Source organism: Tursiops truncatus, chromosome 2 (genome assembly GCF_011762595.2).
Source record: "Tursiops truncatus isolate mTurTru1 chromosome 2, mTurTru1.mat.Y, whole genome shotgun sequence".
NCBI lineage: Eukaryota > Metazoa > Chordata > Mammalia > Artiodactyla > Delphinidae > Tursiops > Tursiops truncatus.
The window spans coordinates 107124180-107146540 of record NC_047035.1 but is presented as its reverse complement, the minus strand read 5'-3'; the positions used below and the strand labels follow the sequence as shown (position 1 = coordinate 107146540).

Sequence of the window (22361 nt, the reverse complement as noted above, 5' to 3'; positions counted from 1 at the left end):
TGGTTCACTGTTGCTTATATCCCCAGCACTTAGTGCCAGAACATGGATTGTGCTCAGTAAATATTTGTTGGAGGAATGAGACTGGGCTGAACAGTGGAATTTAGAATATATGTATACACATAGGCACTGTCAAGTGTATACTCATGCTGATGGAGACATTAAACTAATGACAGATGAGTAAATTATTAAAATTGCTCATTAATGGGTAAAAGGTGTATAGGGATAAACAGCAAACGTGAATAAATCATTAGATGGGGATTTAAGAAGCTTGTCTTAGGAACTCTATATACAAACTAAGTGAAGTGAGGGTAATTATGTAACTAAGCTATACGTATAATTCACATTGTCCATGAGATGCACGATTGGATTTGAGTGGTTTTTCTCATATAGTAAAAAACACATTTTTTGTCTTTAAAAACTCCCAGACGTTGCGAGCTATGTCTCGAATTGCGAAGCTGGAACATCTTCAGAACAATGAATAGTTGTTCCTGCTCTTTTTTTAATTGAGTTTCATTGGTCTCTTATGGTAGGAAAGTTGAACTTAGCTCTGACTCCTGCTTCAGTTGGTATGAGACTAGATTTAACTGTTTTTCAACATTTCTGGGCAAGTTTAATGATGAAAAGTGCGTATTAGTTTAGGTAGCAGTAAATTAAATGGTAAAAAGCCCACTTGCATACTAATTTCCTGCCTTTTCTAACTCAGTGGCATCTTGAATGTCCATCCCAGTTGCCTCCCGAGGTGGCGTGGTCCAGCCCCTATAATCCATACGGTCTTGCACGGAGACACGGTTGCTGGAGTAACGATTATGCAAATTAGACCTAAAAGGTAGAGCATATTTTCTTGAGACTTTTTGTGATGTTGAATGTTGATGTCAGTCTGCCTGGGGGGAAGTGGAGGTGGATGAGTGGGTACTAATCACTCTAATTTATTACTAATTTCTAACTCCTAATTTCTAATCAGGAGTTAGAAATTAGTAATAAATTAGAGTGTACTAGAGTACTAATTTCTCTAACTCCTGGGTTTCTTCCTGGTTTCTAACATAAACCACATGTGTTTTGGCATTTACACAGTGTCTCTTTAAACTTGTTAATTGAAATAAATTATTAACAACTGGATTTCTATAAACGATGTTGTGTAGATGAGAGATGGATTTTTGTATATTAGTTATGAATCTCTGTTCTGCTGGCTTTGGTTTCTATGGTCAAAAATTTTTTGGAACCTGAAGTAAGAATACGTTGTATACCAATGTGTTATATAATTGTCTTAAATGTTTTTTAAAATTATACCTACAATCTAAGAAACAATTATTTTAAATTGTTTTAGGAGTGTATTATGCCTCTGCCTATTATCACCTAACGTCCCCATAGAGAAGAAAAATTCACGAGTTCACAAGACCAAGTCAATATCTGGGATTTGCTTTAACTTACTTCAAAAAAAAAAAAAAGAGGGGAGGGGCAGATGAAACAAGAGTGGCGAAACTTTGGTAATTCTCAAATCTGGGAGATGTGTATATGGCGATTCCTTAGACTGTTCATTCTGTTTTTGGAATGTTTGTAACTTTTCATAATAAGCATTTTATTAAAGCTCATAGGTTAAAAATGGAGTTAACAGAACACAAAGTTAAGTATTAAAACAAAATATATTTCTAATAAAAGCTGATGGCCAATATTTGCAGAGCTTGATACAAAATATTGAATATAAGACTTATGGGAATGCAAATACCCTTGTACCTACTTATAATCACTATTGATTATAATTCAGGCAAAACTCTTGTCCTTTGAGAAAGGAAATACAGGAAGGAATGATTGTAAATTCCTAGTTGTACTTCCTTGGAAAACATATTCTTTGCTCTGTACTTTCATTATATAATTAGAGATTTTTTTTTGTACTATTTACTACTAATGATAGAATTATTTGTAGTTGCAATTAAATCCCTGATATGCAACCTTTTTCCTTTGTGAAATAATAAACCTAAAATCTAAATATAGGCCAGATTTTGCTCTCCCTTCTTTCTTTTTTTTTAATTTTATGGATTTTAATTTTTAAAATTTTAATAGCTTAGTAAAATGACTGTATTAGAATTTAATTTTGTTAAGCTCAAGTATTGACTCCATAAATGACCAGAAAATGGTACTCGAGAATAAAGCAGATGAAAATGCAGAGAATGGTGAAAAGTTAATGCGCTTAAACTAGTTGATAGACTAAAGTGATATTAGTAACATGCTAATGTTGCTCTCCCTTCTTTCAAACTTACATTTCTCCCTTGCCAATGGCTAATAGTCACATTCATGGCCACGGTTAAACTATCCTTGTGGGGGAATTTCCTGGCCTTCCAGTGGTTAGGACTCTGCACTTCCACTGCAGCGGGCCCGGGTTCGATCCCTGGTCAGGGAACTAAGATCCCATAAGCCGCACTGTGTGGCCTAAAAAAACAAAACAAAACAAAACCCACCTGAACAAAGAAAAAAACTGTCCTTGTGGTATATAAACATTCATGTAGACAAACATATTGATCTTAAGAAATAGTCAGTAATCATGTTATTATTTGCTTTTGATTTTTTGGTAGGTTTGATGTAGGCCCAATTCTCAAACAGGAAACGGTTCCTGTACCACCCAAGAGCACCACAAAGGATTTGGAAGCAGTGCTGTCAAGACTGGGTGCCAACATGGTACAGTTTTCCAATATCCCCCTGCTTGTTTCCTAAGTGGTTATGATGAAAAGAACAATTTTATGATGTGTGATTCTAAGCTTCTCTTTAAAAAGTGGTTTCTATCCCTGGCTTCCTAAAAATTAGCATGGCTTTTGTGATCTTATGTTAGTCTTTGAGAATTTACACAGAGTATGTACTTAATCAAAGCTTTTGAGTGAAATATGTGGTTTTATATGGTCTGTTACATTTCATGGTGAGGCTTTTAGACTATTCTTCCCATTTTCACTCTCCTTAGTCTCATAGACGTACTATTCACCCCTGTCGAACTGAACTAACATCATTTCCTAAGTAAGTCTCTGTTTTCCTCCCACTTCTGTGCCTGTGTTCCAGTCATTTGCATCTGTACCATTGGAATTCTGCTGACCCCCTAGCTGTGAATGAACTCTGAGACTTTTTTTTGAGTCTGCATACAATAGGGTGTGAATAAAGGCTTAATGACCCAATTAATGATTTTCATCTGAACTAAATTTTCTGTAGAGGAACCCCCCTCCACCCCACCCCCCGCTGTATAGATGATGCTTCCCATTCTAGGCACTCACCTCGGAAATGCTGTTATTATAGTGTCTGTCGTTTATTGAGCACTGGCTTGTGTGCCAAGACTGTTTTAGATACTTTCATAGACTTATTTTTTTTTTTAACCTTCTCAAGAAACCTTTGAGGTAGCTATTGCTTTCACCTGTTTTATAGATAATGACATTGAAGGCCACAGACAAGTAAAATAACTTTTCCACAGTGACACAGCTAGCAGGTGGTAGAACTGGGATTTGAACCCAGAACTATGTGACTCCAGAGTACGAAGTCCCCACTGCCTTCCTTCAGAGTGAGAGTGAGAGTGTGGATGGCCGAGCACCTGCTGTTCTGATAGCCAGTCGAGGCTCAGCATTCTCTGGAAGGAAATCAATGACCTGTACTCTACAGAGAGCAACATCTCCACTGAAACTCCACCAAGTAGATGGATCCTCACAGCTTAAGCCAATTTACTGCTTTACCCTGCCACACAGCTCTTAAAGCTGTAATTTCATGGTACTGAATTGTAACGTATTTCTCCTTTTGTTCTTTTCATCCTGAATATATTACTCTCTTTTTTTAAAGCTTATTACAGTTTTGAAAACTTTGCCTGAAAGTTTGAACAATGGAAGGCAGCAGCCAGCCGAGGGGGTGACACATGGTAAGTGCAGACGGCAGAGACTCTTACATGTTTCCTAAGGTTTTGTTTGTTGTGATGGCATCTGAACACTGTGGCTTCCTCACTTGCAAGTTTCCCTTAATTTTGACTAAAGATTGAATGTCCACTTGCATGTCCTTTTCCAGAGAATGATTGGTAAGGGGTCTCTCTCCCTCTTCACATTTAGCTTTATGAAAGATTAGAACCATTTTCTCTATCCTTTACATTGAAAAGTACCAAACACAGAGGTAAGTTGAAAGAGAGTGAATACCTGTTTAACCCAGAGTCAGCAATTATTAATGTTTGGCCATATTTTCTTTATATATGTGTTTATGTAGCATATATATTTTAATTTTTGCTATACCATTTGGAAGTATGCATCATGACCTTTCATCCCTAAATATTTCAACATGCATCTCCTAGGAAAAATGAACAGTTCCCTAATAGCATCGAATAGCCAGTCCATATTTAAATTTTCCTGACACTCTAAAAACATATTTTATAGCTGTATATTTTTTCAAACTAGGATCCAATTATAATTAGTCATATGTCTCTTTAGTCTCATTAGAGTAATTCCTCCACTATTTTTTTCCCTCCATGTCATTAACTTTTTGAAGAGACCAGGCCAATTGTCTCTTTCCTTCCAGTGTTGTTTAATGTGTTTTTCTAGCCCTTAAAATTCCTGTAAATCGGAAGTTCTAAAGGCTTGATGAGATTCAGGCTTAAAGTTTGTGGAAAGAGTATTTCATAGATGATATTGCGTTCCAGTGATATTTGCTTCAGTTTGTTTTTTAACCTTAAGGGTTGCTTTTTATTTATGATGTAATTTTTTTTCTTGACTATGTAAGACATTTACATGACTCAAAAGTTAAAACTGTTTAAAGGATCTACTCGGAGAAGCCCCCGCCTCCGTCCCCTACAGTCTTAGGGAGTCATATCAGTAAGCCATAATACCAGGTTGCATCAAGGCTAGTGAAGCTAAATTTGATCACTTGGTGGAGGTGGTGACCACCAGATCTTTCCAGTGTAAAGATGTGTTTCTCCCTTTGCAAATGGCAGGTAATCCCTGCGGTAATACTTTGGCACCATGCAAATATCCGGTTCCCCGCTAGCCTTTCACGTAACAATTTTAGCATGGATTGATGCTCCTTCCCTGAATGAATTATTTCAATGAAAATCAAAATGGTGATTTTCCAATTCCTTTTATATTTAATAGTTGGCATTGTTCTGTAAAGAAGAGCTTTTCCTTATTAATTGCGGATGAATTTTAATTCATCCTAAAATGGCAGGATAAATGCTTAATTCTTTCTCTAATTATCAATTTTTAAAATAGGGAGTTGGTGCCATAGTCACCTTCAATTATGGTGGCGAGTGAGTTTTTTTAATCATTTGACTTGTGGATTTTTATTTACTGTGTTTTATAGTTAATTACATTCATAATGCTTTGTGCTGCTCAAGTTGTCCCAAATTTAGCTAGAGGTAGCCTCTTAAAGTTGGCTCCTGAATCCTTTTGATATCCCTCCACCCCCAGCTAGTTTTTGAGCGCTTCCTTGTTTCTATCGCAAAATGTCCCAGGCTCACCTTGTAAATTCTCTTTCCCATGTTGGAATCAGCCACCTCTCCCTTGTTTATTTTAGTTGGGGGATAGTATTTAGAAACCGTCTAATACAATGATGTGTTCCAAAATGAAGTGTTAGTGGTGAAGGGTAGGCATTATATTTTTTAAAAATGTTTGAGTTCAGGGACTTCCCTGGCTGTCCAGTGGTTAAGACTTCACGTTCCAATGCAGGGGGTGCAGGTTCAATCCCTGGTTGGGGGATCCCACATGCCTCAGGGCCAAAAAAAAAAACATAAAACAGAAGCAGTATTGTAACAAATTCAGTAAAGCCTTTAAAAAAATATATTTGAGCTCATATTGTTTCTGATTCAAATTTTAAAGTACAGGGTTTTTCTGGTATTTTCTCTTACACAGAAAATCTTTTTTAAATCAATGCTGACCTGTTTTTTATTTGCTGTGCATAAAATAATTTCAAGATTACAACACGAATATCACTACAGAAAGTGTAACTACTAAGTGAGAGTTAAGATTTTTCTGCAGTTTTTTTTTTCCTGCAGTTTTTTAAAATATATTCTATGAAGGGTATATAGTCAGAGTACTGTGTTCAAAACTTACTGGAGATAATTATTTTTTCCATGTGGTTTTGTTATCTAGTTTGATATATAGTTAAGTTCCTTTGTTTCAGTTTGTTTTTAATTTTCAGGGTTGCATTTTCCTCTTTACAACTAATTATTACTTTTTTTTTTTTTTTTTTTGCGGCACGCGCGCCTCTCACTGTTGTGGCCTCTCCCGTTGAGGAGCACAGGCTCCGGACGCACAGGCTCAGCAGCCATGGCTCACGGGCCCAGCCACTCCGCGGCATGTGGGATCTTCCCGGACCGGGGCTCGAACCCGTGTCCCCTGCATCAGCAGGCGGACTCTCAACCACTGCGCCACCAGGAAAGCCCTGAAGAGCTTTTCATATGTTTAAGGACTATTTGCATTTCTTTTTTTTCTGAGAAGGGTCTGTTATATCTTTTGCCCATTTTTCTATCTGGTTTTTGGTCTTTTTTGTCTCAGTTTTTAGGAGTACTTTGTGTAATAGATATAAATAAACCTATATAATAGATACAAAGTACTCCTAAATATAATATAAATATATATAACACAGATATATATAGTAATTACATATAAATATTTATATTTATTATAGATACATCTCTCATGGAATATATATAAACAGATATAAAGTACTGTGATATAAGTTGCAAATAACTTGTTTGTCATTTGTTTTTTGGCTTGATTTATGACATTTCTTTTTGTCTTACAAAAGTTTAATTTTTTGTAGTCACATTTATCATTCTTTAATTGCTTCTGGATTTTGAGTCATAGAAGAACTTTTTCTATTCCTAGGTTATAAAGAAATTTACCCATGTTTTCTTCTAGTACTTTTATTTACTATGTATGTATGTGTATATCTTATATTATGGAAAATTTAAAACATACAAAAGTTGAGAAAATAATATAATGAATTCTCTTGTATCTGTCATTCAGTATCAGTAATTACCAATTTATGGTCACTGATCTGATATTCATTCTTGCTATTGGCTTTATCTTATAGCCCCTAAGATTTCTGCTGCTACCAGCTGTATAAAATGGGAGGAACAAACTTCAGAGCAAATATTCAGACTTCATCGTGCCATTGGAAATATAGTAAGTTGGAAGTCAAATTGCAGTTTTACCTAATTATGTGTGTGAGTGTGTGTGTGTGTGTGTGTAATTTACTTTTGAAATATTTTAATTTAGGAATAAATCTCATAAACAAAACCAAAGGATCCTGAAGTTCATTTATTTTTAAATAACTATTTTTTGGTTCTTTTGAACCTAGGGGCAGGACAGGAATAAAGACATAGTAGAGAATGGACTTGAGGACAAGGGAAGGGGGACGGGTAAGCTGGGATGAAGTGAGAGAGTAGCATTGACATATATACAACACCAAATGTAAAATAGATAGCTAGTGGGAAGCAGCTTCATGGCACAGGGAGATCTGCTTTGTGCTTTGCGACCACTAGGAGGGGTGGGATAAGGAGGGTGGGAGGGAGATGCAAGAGGGAGGTGATATGGGGATATACATATGCATATAGCTGATTCACTTTGTTATACAGCAGAAACTAACACAACATTGTAAAGCAATTATACTCCAATAAAGATGTTAAAAAAAAGAAACTTTTTTTATTGGGATAAAATATATATAACATAAAATTTACCATTTAAACCATTTTTAAGTGTATACTTCAGTGGCATTAAGTACATTTACATTGTTATGCAACCATCACCCGTATCCATTTCCAGAACTTTTTCATCATCTCAAACTGAAACTCTATACCCATTAAATAACAACTCCTCGTTCCCCCCGCCCCACAGTCCCTGGTAATCACTATTCTACTTCCTGTCTCTATGAATCTGCCTTTTATAGGTACCTCATATAAGTGGAATCATACAATATTTATCCTTCTGTGTCTGGCTTATCTCACCTAGCATAATGTTTTCAAGTTTCATTCATGTTGTACCATGTATCAGAATGTCATTCCTTTTTTAGTCTGAATAATATTCCATTGTATGTATGTAGCACATTTTGTTTATGCATTTGTCTATCGATGGACATTTGGGTTGTTTCTACCTTTTAGCTAATGTGAATAATGCTTCATGAACTTGGGTGTACACATATCTGTTTGAGTCCCTGTTTCAATTCTTCTGAATATATGACATTCATTTTTTAAATATTCTTTAAACTTCAAGTTTTCATAGGGGCCTTAGAATTCACAAAGCACTTTAAAATAGATATTTTGCCATCTCCCACAGCCAAATTTTATTATCCTGTTTCATAGATGAGGAGAATGAAAATGAAGTGACTAACTTCGGGTGCCCAGTCTCTGAATAATGAACCTAAATCTTCTAACTCCTAGTCCAATGCTTTTACTAGTATGTCTTTCTGCCTTTGGCCCATTTTTTACAACTGAATTCTTAAATCCTTGATTTTTACATATGGCATATAAAATCTAGTTGTAATAACTTGTTAAAATATCTGAATTAAATTCTCAGTTCTTTGACAAATTTATTGGGTTTTTTTCCCTTCATTTTGATAGCATCTTATGTTGTTGGAACTCTGAGTCTACCAAGTGTGGGGTTTTTAATGGACCTCCTCTGTAGGTTAAAATGGAGAACTGCCATTGAATATCTGTAGCACACCAGGTTCTTCCGTGAGGATTACAGCCTCCTGTTATGGGTATTATCCCATTTTAAGTTGATGAAATTGAGGCTTAAAGAAGATACTCAGTGAATGGCTGTTGAATGTTGCTCAAGGTCACATTGCTAGTTAGTGAGAGTCAGGTTTTGAACCAGATCTGCCTGACGTCAAACCCTGTACTTTCCCCACTGTAAGAGAACGGCATAGGGCAAGGAACATTGACTTTAGAGCCAGACGGAGCAGGGTTCCATCTTCTCTCTGCTACTTCCTAGCTTTGTAGACTTGAGAAGGTTATTTAATCTTTGAGCTTTAGTTAGTTCATTTGAAAATTAGAATGATATAATGTATATAAAGCATCTAGTACAGTATCTGAGTAGGTACTCATTAAATGATATCTGCTCTTATTCATTAATTAAACAAAGTATTTATTGAAAGCCTATTATATGTCAGTCATTGTTCTAGTATTAGAGGTGATGTGAGAAGACGGAAACAAATAAATAAATAAGAAAAATATCAGATGGTGTGATAAGCTCTTTGATAAAAATTAAAATAACGTGATAGATTAACTGGTGGCTGTTTTAGCCTGGATATCTAAATGGGGACGGCCACTTTGAACTGACATTTAAGCTGAGGTATGAAAGACAATAAGGAGCAAGTCATGCCAAGGTCAGGAAAAGACCATTCCAGGCAGAGGGAGCAGCTAGTACAAAAGTCAAGTAAGCTAAACCAGATAAAGATTTTACAAGAAAAGAAAACTACAAATCAATAGCCCTTATTAATATAGAGGCAAAAATCCTTAACAGAATTAGCAAAGTGAATCAAACAACATGTAGAAAAGGATTATACACTATGACCAAGTGGGATGTAGCCCAGGAATGTAAGGCTGGTTCAACATACAAAAATCAATCCACATAATATACCATATTAATAGAATAAAGGACAAAAGCCACATAATTATCTCAGTAGGTGCAGAAACAGCATTTGAAAAATCCAGTACCTTTTCATGATAAAAATGTTCAACAAACTAAGAATAGATGGGAACTTCCTCAACCTGATGAAGAATATCTACAAAAAAATCCAAATCTAACATCATATTTGATGGCGAAAGATTGAAAGTGTTCCCTCCAAGATCAGGAATAAGACCAAGATATCCACTCTCACCACTTCTATTCAACATTGTACTGGAGGTTATAGCCGGGGTGATTAAGCAAGAAAAAAGGAACAATGTAAAACTATATTTGCAGATGGTGTAATCTTATATATAGAAAATTATAAATAATTCCACCCCCCAAAACTAATAGGGCTAATAAACAGTAAAGAAGGCCTAAGTAAATGGAAGGGCCTCTGTGTTTATGGATTAGAAGACTTAATATTGTTAAGATGGCACTATTCCCCAAATTGATCTACAGACTGAACACCATTCCTATAAAATTCCTAGTTGACTTCTTTGCAGAAATTGACAGGCTTATCCTAAAATTCATATGGAATCCCAAGAGGCCCAGAATAGACAGAAAATCTTGAAAAAGAAGAGCAAAGTTCCAATTTCAAAGTTCCTATGAAATCAGGACGCATAGTTCCTGTAATCAAGGCAGTGTGATACTGACAAAGACACAAAGCTCAATGGGATAGAATTCAGAGTCCAGAAATAAACCCATACATTTATGGTCACTTGATTTTTGATAAGGGTGCCAAGGCAATTTGATGGGGAAAGAATAATCTTTTTACCACATGGTGCTTGGACACCTGGATATCCACAATCAGAAGAAATGGATTTGGATCCCTACCTCATACCACATATAAAAATGAACTCTAAATGGATCAGAAACCTAAATGTAAGAGCTGAAACTATGAAAACTCTTGGAAGAAGATATAGGGGCATATCTTCATGACCTTGAAGTAGGCAGTGGTTCTTAGATATAATGCCTGAAGCATAAGCAACGAACTAAAAATAGAGAAATTGGACTTCAAAATTTAAAGCCGTTGGGCTTCAAAGAACACTAACAAGAAAATGAAAAGACAACCTACATAATAAAAGAAGATATTTGCAAATCATATATCTGATGAGGGTCTAGTATCCAGAGTATATAAAGAACTTTTATAGCAAAAAGATAAATAACATGATTAGAAAATCAGCAAAGGATCTACATAGACATTTATCCTAAGAAAATATATAAATGGCCACTACGCATATGGTAAGATAATTTCATTAGTCATTAGGGAAATGCAAATCAAAACTATACTGAGATACCACTTCACACTCACTAGGATTACTGTAATTTTAAAAAACAGACAATAACAAGTGTTGACAGGGATATGGAGAAATTTGGAACCCTCATTCATTGTTGGTAGAAATGTAAAATGGGGCAGCTGCTTTAGAAAACAGTTTGACAGTTCCCCAAAAAGTTAAACACTGCATAATAATTCTTATCTTCTGCAATTCACCTTTCCTCTCCACTGAGAAATTCTTGTGCTACAACAGAAGGAGTTCCTATCTTGGAGCCAGAAGGTGAAATTTGATTCCTAGAGTTGGCATGTATTAACCAAGAGCAAGATCCTTATCTTCTCTGAGCTTCCGCTTTTCTATCTCTAAAATGGGGTTAATGACCTGGTCCACAACTGTCAAGATCAAAGGAGATAAACTGTGAATTTAAATCCACGCCAACATATGATTTTGACAGTAATGACAGTGGGCACAGAAATGACTGTTTCCTTACCATCACTTTCCTTTCTTCAGTGCTCTGATGATAAGGTGAAGATGAGCTTTACCTCAAGAACAAGAAGGGGATATTCTGATTCTATACCTATCATATTTATAGTTCTCAGTAAATATAAACATTTTTCAAACAGTAATTATGTTTCAGAAGTATTTTGAGTTCTTTGAAAGAAAAAAGTTGCACACATGAAAGTCATTTCATAACTTTTATTAGAAGCAGATGAAAGAAAAACAAGCAAATTATAGAAGAGGGTATTTTACCAAAGTATGAGATATATAAGTTGTGAATACTTTTCTTCAAATTTACTTAATTCTGATTTCTTTAATTCTCTGATTAATCGTTCACATCTTTGAAATAACCTAACTGTTCTGAAAGTAAAATGTCCTCTTTAGAGAATATCATCAAAAGAGCACTGAGCTGAGAATGAGAAAGCATAGCTTCTGATCCTTGGCTCTGCCACTAACTAGCTGTGTCACCTTGGGAAAACAGCTGCATTTCTCTGGGCCTCACTATCCTCGTCTATGAAATAGAGGAGTGAACTGCAGTCTGAAAATCTGTTTCTTTACTTCAGAAATTTGAGAGAACTTATTTCCTGGTGTGTGTTAATTTCTGTTAGCCTATTTAAACCAAATGTAATAAAGGTAGCATTTCACACTGAGGGGAAAGGTGAGATGGATTATTCAATAAATAGTGTTGGGACAGCTGGTCAGCCTTTAAAAGGGGGAACCCTCAAGTCTCACCTTTTCAAATCAAAATAAAATCTAGATGGATCAAGGATTTAAGTGTTTTCAAAAAATGAAACCACAAAGAACTGGGAAAAAGAACAGTTGAATAATTTTATAATATTTGATAAATGTGGATAGGCCTTTTTAAGCATGACACGAACCAATGAAGTCATGAGAGAAAAGAGTGATAAATATTACTCCATAAAAATTAAAAAATTATGCATGGAAAAAAATTACCCAATATTTAAAGTCAACGAACTAGAAAAATATTCATAATACATCTGAGAACTAAAGGGCTAATTTCCTAAAAATATAAAAGCCTTTCACAAATTAATAAGAAAGAGATGAATAACTCAGATTTTGCTGTTGTTGTTTTTTTTTTAATGGGCAAAGGGCATAAATAGGCCTAAGAAATAAATAAAATGTGCAGGTAGATATGGACTGCTCCTCAGCCTCACTAATAATAAACAGCAATAGACTGTCATTTTTCTTCTCTTATCAAGGCAGTTTAACAATAAAATGTTGATACTCTTTAACCCTGGTGGTCCACTTAAAAAACAACTATTCTCCAGAAATATAAAAGTCCTCAAAGATATATCTACCAGGCTATTTGTTATCACATTTAAAATTTTTCATAATTTTGTAATGTGTTATGAAATATCCATCATAAAGGCATTTGTTGCATAAATTATGGTACATTTTATAAAATGGAATACTGTGCAGCAGATTGAAGAGTGAAATAGATAAGTGTGTACTGATGAAAATTTGTCCACAGTTTATGGTTAAGTAAAAAAAGTTCCTTGTCAAACAGTATGTTCTAGATTTTTGTGATAATTATATTTGTAGGAGAAATACAAGGATATACACATTGAACTATTAGCAGTGGTTACCTCTGGGGATGGGAGTACAGAATACTTTCACATTCTAATTTTTTTTTAATATAGTTGTTGTAATGCTTGCATTTTTTAAAATGAGCATGATTTTTAACTAGAAGTATTAATGAAGATATAAACATTGATTTTAAAATAGTGTTTAATTTTAAGATCTAATGAATCCTGGAGACTGATGTAGAGGGTCATGTTATGTTCTATTCTGTAAGGTTTAGAGACTGAGTTCCCAATTCCTCTGTAATTGGGAGAGAAGTCAGACCGGATTAACACAAAATAGTAGTTGAAAAGGGTTTCAGGGTTGAGTGTATTTATTTATCATCCTTCTTTCATTTTGTTTGCAGATTCCGTTGCAGACACTCTGGATGAATAGTACCATTAAACTCCTGGATGTGGTAGAAGTTAATAGTTCAGTCCTCACTGGTACTTATTTTTGAATAGCTGACATGGAAAATGTTTTCAGTATAGTCTATTTGAAAATGTGTCTGTTTTACCATAGGTCCCATTTACTAAAAATAAGGATTCTTTTAGCTTGTTTCAGTTCAATAATGATAATACTTTACATTCATTTATAGTCTTATTCTTTACAGTGTCCATTCACGTGTATTTTCTCTTCTGATCATCATAAGAACCTGAGAAGTAGGCAGATCAGTGTTACTATCCCATTTTAAGCTCTGTGATTCCCTATATTAAGGTTTTCAGGGAATGCAGAGTTCCTAGGTTGATTTCATTCTGGTGAATATCATAATGAAAATCTCTGGGCACCCCAGTGAGAATCTTAGGCCAGGGTGTAGCATTTCATGACCCTGGTCCATTCAGAGGCCCATCAGTGCCCTCCCATCCTGGTGGACTGAAGGAATGTGAGCCACAAAGGCAGAGAGTTCCCCAGAAATCTGGGAATTGGGACTTGTTTAGTCATGGATGGAAGGGCCAGCTTAGATCCTAAGTCTCCTGTATGTCTCTCCACTGGTAGCTAGTTATTTCCCCCAAATGGTCAAAACTTCTAGATTCAACATTTTAGGTTGATCTCTGGGACACTGGGTAAAGGACTCATAGCTTCTTGTGTGTATGGAAAGCTTCCCTTTGGGTTCAAGATACACACAGAGCACCACAGCTCTATCGTAAGTTTTAGATTACAAAGTCAGGGCATCAGCAGATGTGTACCCTCCGATATTAGTACTGTCTTGCAGAATGTTTTTTGATTTTTAAGAAGCATCGTGAAGTTGCATAATTATTTATTCTCTCTCTCATATCCCTCTTTTCCCCTCCCCTGTCTTTAGATCCAAAATTAACAGGACAGGCTGTTATTCCAGGATCAGTAATATACCACAGACAGTCACAAATACTGCTGGTTTGTTGCAAGGTACGTTTTCCTTTAGTTTCACGTTATCACACTTGTTTTACTGAGTTTATAGTTGGTATCATTTGTCATTTTGAGCTGAGACTTCACTCAACTGCCTGCCCGTCAGATTGAGCCAATGGACAGTTTAATTTTCTTAAGAAATAGTAGAATGTCTAGTATAATTTTTTTCAAGAGATGAAGTTTTATCAAGGTGTTATTATTACTCAGACCATGAAAGAAGATTCAGTAACTTTAGTTCTTTCTCAAAAGAAACTTGTATATTCTCAGTAATCCAATTTAATTAACAAATCATCTTGTTAATAGGACTATCACAAAAAAATAGTAATGTCAAAGTATCTCACTGAACTACAACAGTGCCTGTATCCTACTTGCTTCTACTGTTTAATGTGGCTAGAGGGGAGATTTCTTAACTATTTAAAATGACTTTGAAACCATTATCATTTTTAAGACAATGACATTATCCTGAGAAGTGTTCCATGTTCCTTCCTATTTTCCTTCATGTGGTATTTATGTGCAATGTTCCATGCTCAAGAAAGAGTATTTAAAATGTGTGATAGATTGATCTGACCTACACAAGACTGTAGATACAGAATGCCTACAGCAACCTCTCTTCAACTTATTCTGGAATAGCACTGGGTGCATACGTCTGGGTCTGTATACATCTATACTGCAAATCCATAGTTTGCTCTCATAGAAGAAGTGGGTTGTCTCAACATGTGAGTTTGAGTCCCACCAGTTATGTCTCCTTGGACAAATCACTCACACTCTCTGGGCATCAGTTTTCTCTTGTAAAATCAGTTTTCTCTGGGGATAATATTGGATCTGCCTACTTTTTAGAGTGCTTGTATTTTGACAACCAGTAACAATAAGATACATGGACATACTCTGAAAACTGTCAGGCACCACACAAATACAACGTACCTTTTTATTCTTCCCTGTCTATGTTTAAATAGATTTAAGTAGGTCTATACATTTGTTATCACTCCTCGGTAACAAACTTTTAGAGTCAAAGAATCATATATGTTACTTAGTGCTGTTTGTAGCCTGGCATTTAGTAAAGATTTGTTGGTTTATTTTTTTCATGATAAAAATTTTATAAACTAAAATTTACCACCAGTTTTGCCAGCACCGCGTATTCACTATTTGTCTTTTGCCCTTTAGGATGGCTGGATTGGTGTTCGATCAGTGATGCTCAAGAAAACACTAACAGCTACTGATTTCTACAATGGATATTTACATCCCTGGTACCAAAAAAATTCCCTGGCTCAACCAAGCCAGTGCAGATTTCAGACTCTCAGACTTCCACTGAAGAAGAAGCAGGAAAAAAAAATTGTTGCTATGCAATAGTGCACCAAGTAGGAAGAAGATGGACAAATACCTACTACATACTTGTAATTTGTTAAAAGCCTTATTTACAAGGAATTACCTTGACTTTCAGAGAAGATGACACTGTTGGAAGGAAAGATTATTGTCAAAAAGATAAATTACCTCACTTTCCACTTTTCATTTAACAGTAGTTAAAAACAGCTTTTTTCTATTTCAATAACAAAAGAAACTTTAAATTAAATTTTTATTTATAATATCAGATTCATGGAGATTGTATCTTTCCCTAAGAGCAAGTACAACTAACTGTTATGTGTATATACTGAAGAGAGGTTCTTTTAAAAAGTGCATCTATTAAATTTTAAAAATCATGTGTCCCCATCGACTATGTTACCATTTCAGTAGTATTTAATCTGCATTTTGGATTTTCAACAAGGAGTAAAGTCAGCTCTTTAAATTTAGCTACCATCTAGTTCTCACCAAGTCATAAACATTCATAATGTGTAATAATCTGTGTCACATTGATCTGTCCAATAAATTCAGATTTTACATCTAGATTTTCTTAAAGTAGGAATACAGTAACATTCTTCAACGTATTTGTGCAGTAAAGGTTATTGAGCATCTGGTCTGTGCAAACTCATCTCCGTCTCCAGGAGAGTCAGGCACTTCTGGAGGAGGAAGGAGGTGCAGTGGCCAGCTGTTGAATTTTTTAATATCTTTACATAATCAGCTCTTCCTGCCTAGATTCTATCAGTTAAAATCTTTCTGCAATCATTAATTCGTCCATTCAACAACATTTATTGATAGCGTGATCGATAATTGGTCATCTAAATTAGGACATGTTCATGAGTAAAAAGAAGCAGGTTATATTAATTATTTCTGGACAACAGGCATAAACAGGACTCTCCCAGGCGAACCAGGTTGTGTAAACATCCTATTTATTGAACACTTGCAGTGTACCCAGACTTTATGCTGATTGCTGGAGATTCAGAGATTAAATAATATTTGGTGTGTTCAATCTCCTGGGGAGGCAAGCATAAGCAAATAGAATACTGTTATAAATGCCATAATGAAGGTATAGTGGAAGCAGTAAGTCACCCTCAAGGGAGTCATTAGAGGCTTCCCAGAGGAGGCAAAGCTGAATCTGAGGTTCCAAATGATGAGTTCATTATGCAGACTAAGGCCTGGAAGAAGATTCTAGCATGTGCAGAGGAACAGAGGCATACAAGAACACTATTCCGTAGGGGGTTGGTAACGTGGTTCTTAAACTGGGAACATGATTGCCTTTTATTATCATTCTTTAAACCATAAATCTGCTATGCCCTCCTCCGCGTATGAGCTAGTTACACACTTACGTAAGTGTATAGGTAGATGGCTTGGAGAACGCTAACGGTGGATCATGGAAGAGAAACAAATGGCATGTTAAACACAGGAAAAAAGAGCTGTGTTTTAAAGAAACTGGAAGAATTGATAGAAATGGAGTAGGACGATGGAGATGAGTCTGGAAGACCAGATCATGGAGGGCTTGAAGACCAGGAGAATTTGGACCTTTGTCTTGCAGTGCAATAGACAATCAAGGAAGTGACGCGACTACAGATCTGCATTTTGGTAAGTTAACTCTGGTGGTGGAGTGGAAGGTAGACTGGAGGTAAAACCTGGGGCAGGAAGATCTGTTGGGAGGTTCGAAACATGAAGATATGAACTACGGCAGCAGTTAATGGGGGTGGGGGAAATGGTTTAAAAGATTCTGCTGTGGAAGTAAGAACTTGAGTTATCAGTTGGTTATTATATTCTTATGGAGAGTTTTGGCTTCACCACTGATGAGCTCTTTGATCTCTAACAAGTTACTAAACATCACTGAACTTTAGTTTCCTCATATGTGAAATGGGGCTGAAGATAAAAAAGAACACTCCCAAAATAGTTCTGAGAATCAATGACTGTGTGAAAGTGCCTTTTTGTTGTTGTTTTTCAGTTGATGTGTATTGAGCGCTCGCTCCCCTCTCCAGGCACTAAGCTCACGTTATGGAATTCAGAGAGAACGAGAGTCAGTGTCGCCCGGGAGCTTACTGGTGATTTCTGCAGGGAAACTCGGGAGGTACCCACTCAGACATTGCCACGGGGAGTGGGGAACCTTAGTGAGGGCACAGATTTCTGTTATAAGTTCTCATCTCTTACTACATGGTGGTAAATGGTCTCAGGTCTGCCTCCCTGCATTCTTGGTGGAGCCTATCTGATTGTTTAGCCTATTACCATTGCCCTTGCTGGGCAGAATCTTTTTGCCAGACCACCCCTAGCCCTTGGCCAGACAGTGAGTCAAGGCCTACCCCAGTCCAGTGATGCCACCTGCATAAACAATTCAGCCTAATGCCAAGTAGGGGGCTGTGGGTGAGGCTGTGTGAGCTGGAAAGGGAAGCTGGTCATCATGATTGACGTGGTTGGTACACTTAGGACAACATGAAATACCATTTATACGTATGAAATCTTGAGTCAGGAGTGCAAGGCCCATCTCATAGAGGGCAGTTTCCCATCCAGGGAGCCTCAAGCCCATCATGGGACTGGAAGACAAACACCAGGTTTAGAATGCCATCTCTATGTTAACAGCCATTTCTTTGAAAAATTAAATGGTGCACATCCCAGATAGGCCTCGAAATGAGATGACCCACTCTTTCAGGCCCCCTGTAGAGACCACAACCCAGTATGACTGAGCAGTTTCTCATCTGAACCAGAATCACCTGGAGTACTTGTTTAAAATGTAGATTCCTGGGCCCTACTCCAGCGGTTGAATCAGAACCTCTGGATATGGGAATCTGCATTTGATCACACTCAACAAATAATTTGTATGTTAGAGTAGTAACAGCTTTAACTAGCAAGAGGTACACATGGGGCCACATGTTGGGCCTTAGGTCCGGGGTCCTCCCAGAAAGGGTGGAACACAGCCTTTTCTGCACTCTGGCTGAAAGGATGGATTTGCAATCACATTGCCTCCTTGTACAAGATGCTTCTATTTTGATTCTTGTCATTGCTGAAAAAACATCAGACTCAAAACAGTTCAGTTACTCATGGCTAGTTGGGTGACCCAGGACAAATTTAAAAAAATTTAGATTCTGGGAATTCTCTGGTGGTCCAATGGTTAGGACTCCGTGCTTCCACTGCAGGGAGCACGGGTTCAATCCCTGCTTGGGGAACTAAGATCCCGCATGCCGTGTGTGGCACAACCAAAATAAATTTTTTTTAATTCTGATTTCTCAGTTTAAAAACAAGGGTAGAATGTAAAAGCATTCTATCTTGCAGAATAGAAATACATATAGAATATGCCCAGGGAAGCACGGGGCAAACAGTAGACAATAAATGGTAGCTATTTTTGTCACCACAGTCTAACACTGCTATGACTTCTTTGGGCCTGCAACAATATTTTCTCCTCTGGATGGCAGCAGCAACTTGCTGAGATGCCTTTAGACTAACAGGAGGAAAAGAATTTTAGAGCGGGAAAGGCTCAATGATTTAGTACTCAAAATTTCAGTTTGGAGATGATGAAACGGGGGTCCAGCAACAGCTAGCTAGTAACAATATTAGAACCCAAAGACTACCGTAGATTTTGTTTAAAAAGGATTTTATTCTTGGTTCGATTTGAGGGACAAAACAAATGTTCCTGAGCATAAAATTAAGCTCTTGAAAAAGTCTGCTGAAAGAATGTTTATTGCTTTTAAACGTTGTGTTAAAGGAAGTACAACCTATTTTCACCATTTTTCTTTATATTTATCAAACAATTTCAAGGTAAAGAGATAGGATTTTGAGAGGTAGAGTCTTAGATTTAACAAACATGGCATGAGCCCTGCCACTGACCTTAAGCTGAGGCTGATTACACACCCTCTGTGAATCTATTTCCTTATCTATGAAATGAAAATTGTACCTGCTTTGCAAGGATTCTCATGAGGAATAAAAATAGTATACGTAATGTACCTAGCACAGTGCCTGGAACACAGCAGGCTCTCAATACCATTATTATTAGCCAACATTTATTGATTGCTAGTCTCGTTGATAAGGACTCGACCTGAACTATCTCATTTTATATTTACGGTAACCCTATGAGTCAGGTAATGTTATTGATCCTCATTTTTCCAGACTGTTAGATAGCTAATAAGTGGTAGAGCTAGAATTCACACTCCAGTAGTCTGACACCAGTCTGTGGGCCTAACCACTTTGGTACCCTACCTCTATTGCAAATATTTTTATCCTTGATCAAGGAATTTAATATATTAGGCTTTTGTGCTCAGAAATGTAGAAGTAGGAGCACATGTTAATTGAGTGCCCATCATATGCATGCACTAGGCTAGACAATTTCAAAAAGATTTTCCCATTTTAGTTACTATTCAATCACTGTCTTTATTACCTCTAAGAATTCATAAAGTTTTCTAGAGCCCTACGGATAGAAGCTGCTTTATTTTATAGTATAATAGTGCAGCTCTTGTTTCCCAGGATTTTTAAATTGCAGCTCTTTTTCCGGAAGGTTATCGCATTGTTATTTACGGAAGAAACATTGAGATGCTAGGTTGGCAGATGATACAAAAGATGTGGTACCTTTGCTTAGGCACTTTTATTTTACCAAGTTGATAATGGTCAGACATTAACTTATTGAAGAAGTCAAAATACTGTTTCCATAAGCAGGCATTTTTGTGTGCAGGATACTTTTTTTTTTGCAGCACGTGGGCCTCTCACTGTTGTGGCCTCTCCCGCTGCAGAGCACAGCCTCCGGACGCGCAGGCTCAGCAGCCATGGCTCACGGGCCTAGCCGCTCCGCGGCATGTGGGATCTTCCCGGACCAGGGCATGAACCCGTGTCCCCTGCATCGGCAGGCGGACTCTCAACCACTGCGCCACCAGGGAAGCCCCAGGATACTTTTTTTTTTTTTTAATATTTGTTTTGTTTGTTTATTTATTTGGTTACGCCGGGTCTTAGTTGTGGCAGGCGAGCTCCTTAGTTGCAACTCACTGGCCAGGTTACTTTTTTTTTTTAAGTTTGATTGGAAGGGAGTGATGGTGGGGGGATTATCAGAGAAGAACAGCTTTGAGGAAAGGCTGTTGTAAAGATTCTGTAATGTAGCTCTCATAAGTACATGGAATCTAAAATCTTAGAATTAGAAAGAACTTAGAGATCATTTAGTCTAACTTTGGACTCATTTTACAGAAAAGAAAACCACACCTAGAGAGAGGAAATGTCTTGCCCAAGGAGAGAACTCAGGTTTCTTAACTCGTGAATGGTAATAAATTATTAATTATAAATAACTGTATATAACTTGTTTGATAGGACCTTTAGGTAGCAAACTATAGAAGAGTCATGTCGGTATCTTTCTTGGGCAGTTTTAGAATCCCCACTCTGTGTCTGATCCCTCTAATCCAGTATAGTATGTGTATGTCACAGACTGGGTCTGGCAATGAGGAAACAGCATTCATTTTCAATCTTGGTTCTTAGCATAATTTGATATATAACACTACAGTCGATTGTACCCTGGAAAGCTTAAAAGGATGGTATTCCAAGAATTGGTATTAGTGTGAAAAACTAAGTGTTTTGCTCCTCTTTTACTTTTTCACACATGGTTCCTGGGAGCAAAATAGGGGAGATTCACTCTGGTGGAGGGGGGACACTCTGAGTGGAGGGAAGAGCATACACAAATGCCTAGAGGTTTGAGACCTCATAGGGTGTAATGGGCCCTTTGGGAGAGTCAGACCTGCTGTAGCCCATACACTTTGGACTTTAGCTTGAAGGCAATGGGGAGCTATTGAAGGATTTAGAGCAGGTTTACAGCAGCATTTAAAGCATGAATATAGTTGCTTTTAAGTAATTTTTTGTCACACAATAACATATGGATACATGCTTATATAAATTCAAATACTAACTCTAAAGCCAGCTTCTCCTTCAACACCCCTTCTATTCCCAGTTTCCCCTCAGAGGTAACCACTACTCTGTTTGGTATGTATATGTGCATAAGAGAGATACCTAGGATTATTTTGCACATGTGTTTTTAAAACGAATATTATCCTGTCAAAAGATAAATTTGAGGAAAAGAGCTTGGGTTTGGGCAATTTTGAGAACCAGCTGGCCACCTGTTTACTTTGCTCGGTGTTCACAGAGTATTTTGTGAACATTCCAGTTTGTAAAGTGAGATTCTCACACAGGGACTGGTGCTGTGGGAACCATCTAGCAGACCCCAACCATGACAGCTGCAAACCCTCCCAGCCATATCCACCAGGTCTGCCTGCACTGTGGCCTGCCCTGGGTTAAAAGTTTGCTTCCTGCAGTTGTGCAATTACAGGACAGCTGGAATTCACAGACACTAAATGTTTCTTGTTCAGATTAGGGAATGGACAATGTGCTTGCTATGTGTTATGGACCAGCTGAAGATCCAAACATGACCATGGGTTCCTTTTCTAAGGGAAACAACACATTCATTATTTTGGGTTTGATCTTTTAATAAAAGTATACATATAACAAAACATATCTACATAGCGAAATAGTTTTCCATTATCAACAGTCGTTAAAAATTATTATTACCAAACTAACAGAATAAGGACTTCTAATACATTTGGGCACATCCATAGTTCATGTCTCTTCAGGGCTGATACTCAAGTGAGGTCTGGAAGTATGGGATATAAGGAATACAAGCAGATAAATTTCTTTATTTGCTAATTAG

The 22361-nt window shown here is 36.9% G+C and overlaps 2 protein-coding genes across 4 annotated transcripts in view; one reads left to right on the top strand and one right to left on the bottom strand.

The window, feature by feature from the left end:
- The window catches only part of MTFMT (mitochondrial methionyl-tRNA formyltransferase), a 43864-nt gene extending 27814 nt beyond the window's left edge, over positions 1-16050 (top strand). For both annotated transcript variants that reach the window (XM_073799756.1, XM_004329593.4), the window contains exons 3-9: positions 704-826; positions 2568-2670; positions 3805-3880; positions 7036-7127; positions 13332-13410; positions 14268-14350; positions 15512-16050. In XM_073799756.1, coding sequence (XP_073655857.1) covers positions 704-826; positions 2568-2670; positions 3805-3880; positions 7036-7127; positions 13332-13410; positions 14268-14350; positions 15512-15697 — 742 coding nt within the window. In that variant the 3' untranslated portion in view covers positions 15698-16050. The remainder of the gene's footprint in view (positions 1-703; positions 827-2567; positions 2671-3804; positions 3881-7035; positions 7128-13331; positions 13411-14267; positions 14351-15511) is intronic.
- The window catches only part of SLC51B (SLC51 subunit beta), a 206801-nt gene that overhangs the window by 32064 nt on the left and 152376 nt on the right, over positions 1-22361 (bottom strand). The window lies entirely within an intron of this gene.